Source organism: Macaca mulatta, chromosome X, assembly GCF_049350105.2.
Source record: "Macaca mulatta isolate MMU2019108-1 chromosome X, T2T-MMU8v2.0, whole genome shotgun sequence".
In the NCBI taxonomy this organism is placed as follows: Eukaryota; Metazoa; Chordata; class Mammalia; order Primates; family Cercopithecidae; genus Macaca; species Macaca mulatta.
The window spans coordinates 113,657,811-113,671,722 of NC_133426.1; the positions used below are offsets into that span (position 1 = coordinate 113,657,811).

Below are 13,912 nucleotides of genomic sequence, written 5' to 3' on the forward strand. Positions count from 1 at the left end.
CTTCTTAGAGATTACGAATTTTACCCATATTTTTGTACTTAGTCTATGTACATAGTAGATGGAATTCTCTCCAGTGAATATATTTAAAAACTGAACATGGGAGGTGAAAATTTGCAAAATCATTGAATAAGTCAGGAAATTACCTAGAAATAGAATCAAGGCCTCCAAGAATTGAGTCTGATAAAACTGAATTGTAAAAGAAGAAGTGGATGTTTATTATGAATGAATATCTACTGAAATCATATCTCTTGCAGAAATATGGTAATATTCGCTATGAAGATATACACAGTATGCGCTGTCGAAATAGGTTGTATGTGATACAGACCCTAGAGGAAACAACAAAACAGAATGTGGTAAGTATGCAACCAATGGGGAAAAACCAGTTGGAGTAATTTTTTTCTTTAACTTTCTTTAGAAATTATCATTCTGGGCAAATAAAAAGGACTAAACTTTTGAGCTAGATCCTTGCCAAGGTTTAGCCTATGGTAAATTATTTTTTAGAGAAAATAAATTATTTTCTTCAGGTTGAATTATGTTGCCTTCTCCAACATGTTTTGTACTATTTGACCTTCAAGACCACTGAGACAGGGTCTCGCTCTGTTGCCTAGGCTGGAATGCAGCGGCATGATCATGGCTCACTGTAGCCTCTACCTCCTGGGCTCAAAAACTCCTTCTTCCTCAGCCTACTGAGGAGCTGGGACTGCATGCACACACCACCATGCCTGGCTGATTTTTTAAATTTTGTTGTAGAGATAGGGTCTCAGTGTGTTTCTCAGGCTGTCTCAAACCCATGGGCTCAAGAGATCCTCCTCACCTAGGCCTCCCAAAGTGTTGGGATTACAGGCATGAGCTACCACACCTAGCCTGCAGCTCAGTGTTGAATGCTATCATGTTGGCATTTAAGCATAACATATTTGTGATGTGCTGCATCAGTAAGAACAGCTGATCTACACAGTAGTCAGTGCTCCAATGAATATTATTATCCTTGGATACCAAAAGTAAATACTATGTTTTAAATACTTGTCATTTTAATATTTGGATGGCTCCATAAGCAGGTGTTAATATTGGTTGCCTTTGGTGAATCGGATTAATAGATTGCTGGTCAGAAGGAGGAGAGTTTTACTTTGCTGTTTATATTCTTCTGTACTGTTTGAGCTTTTATCATGGCCATGTGTTGTCTTGTAAACCTACTTGCTTAAAGGCCAAGGTCCTCAGAGACACAAATCTGGGAAGACTAACATTTCTGAAGATTCCAGGTTTAGATTTCAATTGAATAATTCAGTGAGGTTACTGTGACATGGTTAGCATAGGGCCCCTTGTTTTAGTTTTTATATGTTAGCATTTTTTTTAATTTACTGAAGTAATACATGCTCACTGTAAATAATTTAAGCATTACATCAATGTAAAAAGTAGATTCCCTACCCCAGAAGTAAACATCTTAAAATAATTTGGCATATATCCTTTCAGATCTTTTCTCTAGGTGTCTGCACACATGCATGTGTATTGGAAGGATATAGTTTTTGAAATGAGATCATACTAGTCACTTTGCTCTGCAACTTTTTTCATTCAAAAATAGATCATGGTTATTGAATATCAGTAAATATAGATCTACCTCACTCTTCCTAATGCATTGAATAGTGTACCATAATATGGATATGCTATAATTTACTCATTGTTGATGTACATTTAATATGTCTCCCTTTTTTGCTCTTACAAATAATACTGTATGTAAACATTCTTGTATATATATTCTTTGCAAGATAGATATCTGGAAGTGGAAGCTGGGTAAAAGGGTATGCCCATTTAAAATTTGACAGGTCCCTGCCAAATTATGCTTCAAAAGATTTTGCCAAATTGTAATCCCACCAGCAGCCTGTAAGAATGTCCCTTTCCCCACATTCTCACTAACACCAGATATTTAAAATCTTGAATTTGTTGGCCAGGCATGGTGGCACACACTCATAGTCCCAACTGCTCAGGAAGCTGAGATGGGAGGATCACCTTGAGCCTGGGAGTTCCAGGGTACATTGAGCTATAATCATGCCACTGCACTCCAGCCTAGGCAACAGAGCCAGACCTTGTCTCTAAAGCAAACAAAACAAAATCTTTAATTTGTGCCAATGTGATAGATCAAATATCACTTTTCATTTAAGGTTTCAATTCACTGATCACATATGTTTATTAGCCTTTTCAATTTAGTCTCTTAATTGCCTATTCATAGCCTTTGCCTATTTTTCAATGAGATTGTCTTAAGTATTGATTTGTAGGAGCTCTTTTGACTATTAGTAGTACTAGTTCTTTGTCAGCTATATTTGTGGCCTAATATTTCCTCCTAGTCTTATTATTTCTTTCATTATCTTTATAATGTCTTTCAGATTATACAAGTTACAAATTTTCATGAAGTCTTTCTCTTTTTTATTGCATGGTATCTGGGTTTCATATCAAACTTAGCAAGCTTTCCCTATTTAAAATTACATAAATTATAAAAATATTTTTTCATATTGGCTTATAGTACTGGTATTGCTTTTTTAACATTTAGAACATTAATACACCTAGAGCATATTTTTGTTTATTATGTAATATTATGTTTTTTCCAACTGAAATCACTTATTTTGTAAAAACCAATTATTAAATAGTTTATTTAACTCACAGTACTCTACTTTTTTCATATGCTAAATTCTTACGTACATACCTGGGCTTTATTTCTGGACTTTCTTTTTTTGTTACTACAACAGTACCACACTGTTTCAGTTACTGTAGTTTGTCTATTTTGAAATCTGTTAAGGCTTTTATTCATTGTAACAATCTGTCTTTTTAAATGTTCTTTAGTAAGCATTTTTAGTTTTCATCATGTAGGTCTTACACATTTCTTTTGGGTTTATTCTACCCCTATATATTTTGTGGTTTTGCTGCTAGTATGAATGAGATCATTTTTCCTTTACATTGCCTAATTGTTTATTGGCTGTGTGTGTAAAAGTTATTGATTTGGGTATGTTGCTTTTCTAAGTGGTTGCATTATTGACTCTCATTAATTGTACTATTTTTTTTAGTTGACCTCGAATTTTCTGAATAGACAAGCATGTCATTTCCAGTCTTAGAATTTTGACCCTTCCTAACATTTATACCTCTTTTCTTTTTTCTGTGTTATTGCATTAGGTAGGATCTTCAGAGAATTATTGAATAATAGCAGTAGAAGCAGGCTTCCTTGTTTTTTTGTTTTGTTTTGTTTTTGGTTTTTGTTTTTTTTTTGTTTTTTTTTTTTTTTTGAGAATGAGTCTCACTCTGTCACCCAGGCTGGAGTACAGTGGCACAATCTCGGCTCACTGCAACCTCCACCTCCTGAGTTCAAGCAATTCTGCCTCAGCCTCCCTAGTAGCTGGGATTACAGGTGCCTGCCACCATGCCCAGCTAATTTTTGTATTTTTAGTAGAGATGGGATTTCACCATGTTGACTAGGCTGGTCTCAAACTCTTGAGCTCAAGTGATCCACCCACCTTGGCCTCCCCAAGTGCTGGGTTTGCAGGCATGAGCCACCACACCCAGCTGCATGTTTTTTATATAGGTAAATTATGTGTCACAGGGTTTCATGTACAGATTATCTCATCACACAGGTAATAAGAATGGTACTCAATAGGTAGTTTTATGATCTTCACCCTTCTCCTACCCTCCATACTCATGTAGGCCCCTGTGTCTATCGTTCACCTCTTTGTGTCCATGTGTACTCAATGTTTAGCTCCCACTTATAAGTGAGAACATGCAGTATTTGGTTTTCTTTTCCTCTGTTAGTTCACTTAGTATAACGATCTACAGCTCCATCCATGTTGCTCCAGAGAACATAATATTATTCTTTTATATGGCTGCATAATATTCCATGGTATATATTGACAACATTTTATTTATCCAGTCTACCATTGATGGGCATCTAAGTTGATTCCATGTCTTTGCTATTGCAAATGATGCTGTGACATACATACATATGCATGTGTCTTTATGGTAGAATAATTTATACTCCTTTAGGTATATGACCAGTAATGGGATTTCTGAGTTGAATGGTAGTTCTCTGTTATTTGTGGTATCTTCAAACTGCTTTCCACAGTGGCTAACTTAACTTACATTTCCACCAGTAGTGTATAAGCATTCCCTTTACTCCACAACCTCACCAGCATCTTGTTATTTTTTGATTTTTTTTTTTTTTTTTTTTTTTTTTTTTTTGAGACGGAGTCTCGCTCTGTCGCCCAGGCCGGAGTGCAGTGGCCGGATCTCAGCTCACTGCAAGCTCCGCCTCCCGGGTTCGGGCCATTCTCCTGTCTCAGCCTCCTGAGTAGCTGGGACTACAGGCGCCCGCCACCTCGCCCGGCTAGTTTTTTGTATTTTTTAGTAGAGACGGGGTTTCACCGTGTTAGCCAGGATGGTCTCGATCTCCTGACCTAGTGATCCGCCCGTCTCGGCCTCCCAAAGTGCTGGGATTACAGGCTTGAGCCACCGTGCCCGGCCTATTTTTTGATTTTTTAATAATCACCTTTCTGATTGTGTGAGATGGTATCCCATTGTGATTTTGATTTGCATTTCTCTAATGATTAGTGATGTTGAGCATTTTTTCATACGCTTGTTGGCTGCATGTAGGTCTTCTTTTGAAAAGTGTCTGTTCATGACCTTTGCCCACTTTTTTTGTGGAGTTGTTTGATTTTTGGTTTTATTTATTTATTTATTTATTATTTATTTTTGACAGAGTCTTGTTCTGTCTCCGAGGCTGAAGTGCAGTGGCAAGATCTTGGCTCACTGCAAGCACCACATCCCGGGTTTACGCCATTCTCCTGCCTCAGCCTCCCGAGCAGCTGGGACTACAGGCATGTGCCACCACGCCCGGCTGATTTTTTGTAGTTTTAGTAGAGACAGAGTTTCACTGTGTTAGCCAGGATGGTCTCAATCTCCTGACCTCGTGATCCACCCGCCTCAGCCTCCCAAAGTGCTGGGATTACAGGCGTGAGCCACCACGCCTGGCCTGGTTTTTAATTTTTTAAGTTCCTATGGATTCTGGATATTAGACCTTTGTCAGATGCATAGTTTGCAAATATTTTCTCCCATTCTGTAGGTTGTCTGTTTACTCTGTTGCTAGTTTCTTTTGCTGTGCAGAAGCTCTTTAGTTTAATTAGTCCCATTTGTCAAATTTTATTTTTGTTGCAATTGCTTTTGGCATCTTTGTTGTGAAATCTTTGCCACCGCCTATGTCTAGAATGGTACTCCCTAGGTTTTCTTCAAGGCTTTTTACAGTTATACATTTTACATTTAAGTCTTTAATCCATCTTGAGTTGATTTTTGTATATGGTGAAAGGTAGGGATCTAGTTTCAATCTTCTACATATGGTTAGCCAGTTATCCCAGCACCATTTATTGAATAGGGTGTCCTTTCCCCATTGCTTGTTATTGTTGACCTTGTTAAAGATCAGATGGTTGTAGGTGTGCAGCTTTATTTCTGGGCACTTCATTCTGTTCCATTAGACTATATGTGTTTTTGTACCTGTACCATGCTGTTTTGGTTACTGTAGCCTTGTAGTATAGTTTGAAGGTGAATAACGTGATGCCTCTAGCTTTGTTCATTTTGCTTAGTATTGCTTTGGCTATTTGGGCTCCTTTCTGGTTCCATATGAATTTTCTGTAATCGTTTTTTCTAATTCTGTGAAGAATGTCATTGGTAGTTTGATAGGAATAGCATGGAATCTGTAAATTGATTTGGTTGGTATGGCCTTTTTAACAATATTGATTCTTCCTATCCATGAGCATGGAATATTTTTCATTAGCTTGTGTCACCTCTGATTTCTTTGAGCAATGTTTTGTAATTCCCATTGTAAAGACCTTTCACCTCCATGGTTATTGTATTCCTAGGTATTTTATTCTTTTTTTGGCTATTGTGAGTAGGACTGAGTTCTTGATTTGGCTCTCAGCTTGGACAATGTTGGTACATAGAAAGGCTACTGATTTTTGTATATTGATTTTTGTATTCTGAAACTTTGCCAAAGTTGTTTACTAAATCTAGGAGCTTTCGGGCTGAGACTATGGGGTTTTCTACATATAGAATCATATCATCTGCAAATAGAAATAGTTTGACTTCCTCTCTTCCTATTTGGATGCCTTTTATTTCTTTCTCTTGTTCTGGCTAGGACCGTCCATACTGTGTTGAACCAGAGTGGTAAGAGGGGGCATCCTTGTCTTCTGGTTCTCAAGGGGAATGCTTCCAGCTTTTACCCATTCAGTATGATTTTGGTTGTGGATTTGTCATAAATGGCTCTTATTATTTTGAAATATAGTTCTTCAATGCCTAGTTTGTTGAGGCTTTTTAACATGAAGGATGTTGAATCTTATTGAAAGCTTTTTCTGCATCTATTGAGATGATCGTGTGGTTCTTAGTTCTGTTTTTGTGATGAATCACATTAATTGATTTGTGTATGTTGAACCAACCTTGTATCCCAGGGATAAAGCATACTTGACCATGGTGGGTTAGCATTTTGATGTGCTGCTAGATTTGGTTTGCTAGCAGTTTGTTGAGGATTTTTGCATCTGTTCTCCTCGAGGATACTGACCTGAAGTTTTCTCTTTTTTTGTTGTGTCTCTGCCAGTTATTGGCAGCAGAATGATACTGGCCTAATAGAATAAGTTAAGGAGGAGTCATTTCTCCTCAATTTTTTGGAATAGTTTCAGTAGGAATGGTACCAGCTCTTCTTTATATGTCTGGTAGAATTTGGCTGTGAATCCATCTGGTCCTGGGCTTTTTATGATTGGTGTTTTTTGTTTTTTGTTTTCTGATTCAATTTTAGAACTTGCTTTTGGTCTGTTCAGGGTTTCAATTTCTTCCTGGTCCAATCTTGGCAGGTTGTGTGTTTCCAGGAATTTATCATTTCTTCTAGGTTTTCTAGTTTGTGTGCATAGAGGTGTTCATAGTAGTCTCTGAGGGTATTTTTTGTATTTCTGTGGGGTCAGTGGTAATGTCTCTTTGTCATTTCTGATTGTGTCTATTTGTATCATCTCTTGTTTCTTTATTAGTTTAGCTAGTGTTCTATCAGTCTTACTTATTCTTTTAAATAGCCAAGTCATGAATTCATTGATCTTTTATATGGCTTTTCATGTCTTGATTTCATTCAGATCAGCTCTGATTTTGGTAATTTCTTGTCTTCTGCTAGCTTTGGGGTTGGTTTATTCTTGTTTTCCTAGTTCCTCTAGGTGTGATGTTAGGTTGTTAATTTGAGATCTTTCTAACTTTTTGATGTGAGCCTTTATGCTATAAACTTCCTTCTTAACACTGCTTTAACTGTGTACCAGAGATTCTGATATGTTTTATCCTTATTCTCATTAGTTTTAAATAATTTCTTGATTTCTTCCTTAGTTTCATTGCTTACCCAAAAGTCATTCAGGAGCAGATTGTTTAATTTTTATGTGATTATATGGTTTTGAGCAATCTTCTTAGTATTTATTTTCATTTTTATTATGCTATGGTCCAAGAGTATAGTTGTTATGATTTTGGGTTTTTTGAATTTGCTGAGGATTGTTTTATGTCTGATTGTGTGGTTAATTTTAGAGTATGTGCCATGTGCAGATGAGAAGAATATATTCTGTTGTTTTTGAGGGGAAAAGTTATGTAGATGTCTGTTAGGTCCATTTGGTCAAGTGTTGAGTTCAGGTCCCAAATATCTTTTTTAGTTTTCTGCCTTGATGATATGTCTAATACTGTCAGTGGGGTGTTGAAGTCCCCCACTACTATTGTGTAGTTATCTAAGTCTCTTTATAGGCCTCTAAGAACTTGTTTCATGAATCTGAGTGCTGCTGTGTTGACTGCATATATATTTAAGATAGTTGTCTTCTTGTTGACTTGAACCCTTTACCATTATATAATTCCTTTTTTGTTTTGCGGTGTTGTTGTTGTTGGCCTAAAGTCTGTTTTGTGTGAAATCATAATAGCAACCCCTGCTTTTTTCTGTTTTCCATTTGCTTGGTAGATTCTTCCTCATCCTTTTACTTTGAGGCTTTGGATGTCATTGCATGTGAGATGGGTCTCTTGAAGACATCATACAGTTGCATCTCACTATCTTATCCAACTTGCCACTCTGTGCCTTTTAATTAGGGCAGTCTGGTTACATTCTGGTTAGTCTGTTTACATTCAAGGTTAATATTAATATATGTAGATTTGATCCTGTCATCATGTTGTTAGCTGATTATTATGCAAAATTGATTGATTGTGTAGTTGCTTTATTGTGTCAATAGTCTATGTACTTAAGTGTGTTTTTGTAGTGGCTGATAATCGTCTTTCCTTTCCATATTTAGCACTCCTTTTAAGATCTCTCGTAAGGCAGATCTAATGAACATGAATTCCCTTTGCATTTGCTTGTCTGAGAAGGATCTTATTTCTCCTTTGCTTATGAAGCTTAGTTTGGCTGAATACGAAATTCTTGGCTGGAGTTTCTTTTCTTTAAGAATGCTGAATATAGGCTCTCAATCTTTTTTGCCTTGTAGCATTTCTGCTGAATAGTACACTGTTAGGCTAATGGGATTTCCTTTTTAGGCGACCTGCTCCTTACCTCTAGCTGCCTTTAATATTTTTTCTTTCATTTTGACCTTGGAGAATCTGATGACTGTGTGGCTTGGGGATGGTCATCTTATATAGTATCTTGCAGGGGTTCTCTGCATTTCCAGAATTTAATGTTGGCCTGTCTAGCAAAGTTGGGGAAATGTTCATTTATTTTTGTCTAAGCTAATTCAGAGAACCAGTCTTCGAGTTCTGAGATTCTTTCCTCAGCTTGGTCTATTCTGTTGTTAATGCTTGTGATAGTATTATGAAATTCTTGTAGTAAGTTTTTCAGCTCTATCAGATCAGTTTGATTCTTTCTTAAAATGGTCATTTCGTCTTTCACCTCCTGTATCATTTTATTGTGTTCCTTTGATTCCTTGGATTGGGTTTCAACATTCTCCTGAATCTCGATGATCTTCATTTCTATGTATATTCTGAATTATATGTCTGTCATTTCAGCCATTTCAGCCTAGCTAAGAACCACTGCTGGGGAACTAGTGCAGTTGTTTGGAGGTAAGGTGACATTCTGGTTTTTTGAGTTGCCAGAGTTCTTGTGCTGGTTTTTTCTCATCTGTGTGAGCTGATATTCCTTTAATCTCTGAAGTTGTTTTCCTTTGGATGGGGTTTTTTTTTTTTTTTTTTTTTTTTTTTGGCTTTTATCTTCTTTGATGCCCTTGGGGGTTTGATTGTGGTATAAGGTGGGTTCAGTTGACTGGCTTTGATTTTGAAGATTTCAGATGGCCAAAGCTCACCTGAGCTTTCCTGAGATGAGTGCACTACCTCTGTGGGGCTGGTACCAGACCCCCAGCTTTGTTCTCTGGGCCCTTGGGGCTAGGAACCTGCTCTGCCAGAGAGGCCGAGGTGTTCCCAGTCCATTGGCTTCATCACTGCAGTGGAGGTGCTAGCCAAAACACTTAATCGGGGTGGTGGCAGTGGAATCCATGCTTGCTCGTGCATGCCAGCATCCGTAGCAGGGTGGCAGCATACACATGCATTGGCTCAGGCTGGGTGCCGGTAGGAGCCTTTACCTTAGTTTTCACAGGTGGTATATACTGGCAGAGTATTTTAGTGTTGTGTTTTGGGCTGCAATCCGGTAGGTGGCACTTAAGAGTGTTAGCCAGCAGATGGCTTCTTGCTCTGCTGCATGGCTCCGGGGTAGTGGTCTGTGATTGGGGGCAGGGAGATGGCCCATTCACCTAGTCCACCCCTGGGCCTTGGAGGAACCCCCTCCAATTACTGGCTTCATGCCCACATTTCTTTTGTTGGGTGCTCTGGTTCACAGGGCTCCCTTAGGTAGGAGCCACAGTTGGCAAACAGGTCTTATCCTTACTGAGTCGGCCCTGTGGAGGGAGGCACACACCAACCCTCTATCAGCCTGCAAACCTGGGTGTCTTATCTCTGAGTGATGCTTGGGCACCACCTAAACCAGAAAGTCCCGCCCAGCTAGAAGCTGCGGGGGTGAGTAGTGTCACCTCATCTGCTGTCCAAGTGCATCCCGAGGGTACCCGGGGTTGCAACTGCCAGCAGAGTTTAGGCAGAAGCTGGACCACTGGGCTGGAAGCTCTAACAGGCATCGCCCACCTGGCTACCAGTGGTGGACCTTGGTGGGGTCACCTGCCTGCCTTTTGGGTGTTTCCAGGGACAACAGGATGTTGCAGCCACTGGCTGAGTTCAGGCAGAAGCGGGACATCTGGGCTAGAAGCTCTAGCAGGTGTTGCCCGCCTGGCTACCATTGGCAGGAGTGGGTGGGGTCATCTGCCCTGCCAGGAGTGGGTGGGGTCGTCCGCCCTGCCGTGTAGGTGTTTCATGGGACAACAGGAGGCTGCAGCCTCTGGCTGATTTCAGGCAGAAGCGGGAGTGCTGGGTTGGAAGCTGGCACCAAGCCTTGTCTGGTGAGGAGGGTGGACCAATCTTACTGCTCCCAGGCACCATGACTGTGGCCTCTATTGGGTCTGTGGCGCTAGTGTTGGTCTGTTCCGGGATCCGAGGCTTGTAGAGGTCCCCTTGGACTTAAGAGTTGCCGCCACAAACCGTCTGGGTGGCTCTCTGCCTCAGTTTAGAGGTGAGGTGGGAGGATGAGAGTCGTGAGTAGGGGGTTAGGGCAGGGGGATTCTCCCATTCCCAGCCTTACACAGATCCCCATGGAGAGTGTGAATTACCCTTTCCCGTATTGGGGAGCTTCTCCTGACTCAACATTGATGCCAGATAGGCTACTGCCCAGCTTCACTCCTCTCTGCTCTCTGTGTACCCTTGCTGCTTTGATGGTTCCCAGTGTGGTTTCTTAGATGGTCGGCTTTTAGGGTCAGTGTTCACTAAACCCTTTGTTTCCCCTCCATAAGAGAGCAGCACCCATTATCTGCTTCTAGTTTGCCATATTGGCCCATCCCACGCTGGGCACTTTTTTTTTTTTTTTTAAAGACAGGTTTTTAGACAGTCTCACTCTGTCGCCCAGGCTGGAGTACAGTGGCATGATCTCGGCTCACTGCAACCTCTGCCTCCCAGGTTCAAGTGATTCTTGTACCTCAGTCTCCCAAGTAGCTGGGATTATTGGCGTACGCCACCACACCTGGCTAATTTTTGTATTTTTAGTAGAGACAAGGTTTCACCATGTTGGCCAGGCTGGTCTTGAACTCCTGGCCTCAAGTGATCTGCCTGCCTCGGCCTCCCAAGTGCTGGGATTACAGGCTTGAGCCACCATGCCCCTGCTGGGCACTTTAAATGACCTCTGTATCCATGCTTAAATTACCCACTTCTCAATGATAGTCATTTGTGATTTTTTTCATCTCACTTGCCAGAAATTTGTCCATCTTATTGATTTTTTCAATAAACCAACTCTTAATTTTATTTACTGAGTCTACTGGGTTTTTTTTTTTAATTTTCCCTATTTCCTCAATTCTAGCTTTTTTCTCTACCTTTGCTTTCAAATTTCTTAGATACCATAATGATTATACCATTATTGTATCACTTGTTGAGTTGTATCACTTGTTGAGTCCCTGGGCTCATTCAGCAAATAGAGACTCACTAGCTTTATGGACATTCAGATTGTTGGATGAAAACTCTGATTGCCTTATAAACTTCAAAAAATTCTCCTCTGCAATTGGTAAGATGATTTTTTTAAGCAAAAAAAAAAAAAGTGCTCCTAGAAATACTTAGTACTGCCTATTATTGCCAATTCAGTCAGATTATATCACCATGGGTTACAGTGTGTTTAGCTTTAGTAATAAATGGACCCTTTTCTGCATTTGTTACTAAATCTAAGTATTTTGATATTATTTTCCCCAACCCTTTCAGAAAAGCAAACTGTTAGATGTGAGTGTTTTAAGGGTTAACATAAGGAAGTGCTTCTTCATGGAACAGGATAAAATTACATATTTTCTAAGCTTATTACTTATTGGATTATGGTTTTTGGCATAGATAGGGAATGTACATCTCCCAATGCCTTTGAAGTATTTAATGGCAACCTCATATGATGACTAGATATGCTGCTTATGTGGCAAGAGAGGAATATATGGAATAAGACTTAGAATAGTGTTACTTATATTTATAGACATTAAGTGGCTGTCCTTTGGCAGTGATTTCTGAGTATGAAGAGATGAAGAGCAAAGTACATATTACAGTAGAATTGAACTAGTCTACTACTACTTTTTAAAAGGACAAAATAGATAATAACTTTATAAGATAATTTTTTATTATTCATTTAAGAAGTTAAAAGACAAATATTTTCTTCTAGCAGAGAGAGACTCTAAGTAAATTCAAAGAGAATGTCTTTATTGCAATGTTAAATTCTGTGTACTAAATTGCTTTTAATCTTTTTAAAGTTGCGTGTTGTATCACAAGATGTGAAATTGAGCCTTCATGAATTGGATGAACTTTATGTCATCTTCAAGGTACTGTTGTTCTTTTTTAAATGAAAAATAAAGCTTTTTTAGCAGAATTGTATCACAGCCATTCTAATTATTTTTATCTTTATTTTAGCAAACATGGTTTTTAAAATCTTCCAAAATTACTTTTTCTAATTAGTAACTTTCCCTTTTTATTTATTTTTAATAGAAAGAGCTGTTTTTATCTTGTTATTGGTGTTTGGGTTGTCCTGTATTGAAGCATCATGACCCCAGTCTGCCATATTTGGAACAGTATCAGATTGACTGCCAGCAGTTCAGAGCGTTGTATCACTTGTTGAGTCCCTGGGCTCATTCGGCAAATAGAGACTCACTAGCTTTATGGACATTCAGATTGTTGGACGAAAACTCTGATTGCCTTATAAACTTCAAAGAATTCTCCTCTGCAATTGGTAAGAAGATTTTTTTAAGTTAAAAAAAAAAGTGCTCCTAGAAATACTTAGTACTGCCTATTATTGCCAATTTAGTCAAATGTATCACCATGGGTTACAGTGTGTTTAGTAATAAATGGACCCTTTTCTGCATTTGTTACTAAATCTAAGTATTTTGATGTTATTTTCCCCAATCCTTTCAGAAAAGCAAGCTGTTAGATGTGAGTATTTTAAGGGTTAACATAAGGAAGACAATGTCCCAATTTTCCCACTCTCAGATGCATGGGTACTACAGAAGGACTTACCCCCACGGCCGCCGACCTCCCCATAAAAATTCAACCACATAGCCTAGAAGAGTGGTAGATAAATACCCAGCAAACATGTTGTACCTACAAACATGTTGTAGACATTATTCCTTTGCTTTTCCAGATACCCCAGCACGCTTTCTTATTGGGGATCACCCCTTGAAGATCAGTTCTGTCTTCCACAGGCTTCATTCAAAAGGAAAGAGAAATCTGAGATTGGGGAAAAGGAGCTAGGAAAGAGAGCATTTTACTTTTTTGATAAAGAGTATTTTGCTTATACAATTATACACTTGAAGGAGAGCATCTGACTGACTAGGTGGTTAATTGTTAGCTTAAATAACAGGTTTCTAAATCCTAATTTTTGACTAATATCTATATCTTAATCTTTGTTGCTGAAATTCATTCAATGTTCTTTAGATACATGATTATTTACAATTGAATTTTATTGAACAGACATAATGTACAATGGAAGTTTTACTGAGAAGCTTAAGCTGCTTTTTAAGCTACATATTCCTCCAGGTAAGAGTTTACCAGTCTTTAATGATGTACAGCAGGAATTTATTCCATTTTAACAACTATAATTACAGATTTTTTTAACAACTAAACTAATTTTCAACATGATATAAGATCGTTGCTTCATTGTGGCCCTCAAATTATATTATGACTACTTTTGCCAATATAGATACAGTGATCTTCTATGGAAGAGATCCTGTGTAACATATGGGCCCACAAGTTTCCTTCCTGTTAGTAGTCAATTTAATGATAAATAGTTTGTATATAA

The 13,912-nt window shown here is 38.7% G+C and overlaps 1 protein-coding gene across 5 annotated transcripts in view; it reads left to right on the forward strand.

Moving 5' to 3' along the window:
* The window catches only part of TBC1D8B (TBC1 domain family member 8B), a 67,184-nt gene that overhangs the window by 43,013 nt on the left and 10,259 nt on the right, over positions 1-13,912 (forward strand). For all 5 annotated transcript variants that reach the window (XM_015127958.3, XM_028842456.2, XM_015127959.3 and 2 more), the window contains exons 14-17: positions 255-353; positions 12,375-12,443; positions 12,607-12,847; positions 13,585-13,650. In XM_015127958.3, coding sequence (XP_014983444.2) covers positions 255-353; positions 12,375-12,443; positions 12,607-12,847; positions 13,585-13,650 — 475 coding nt within the window. The remainder of the gene's footprint in view (positions 1-254; positions 354-12,374; positions 12,444-12,606; positions 12,848-13,584; positions 13,651-13,912) is intronic.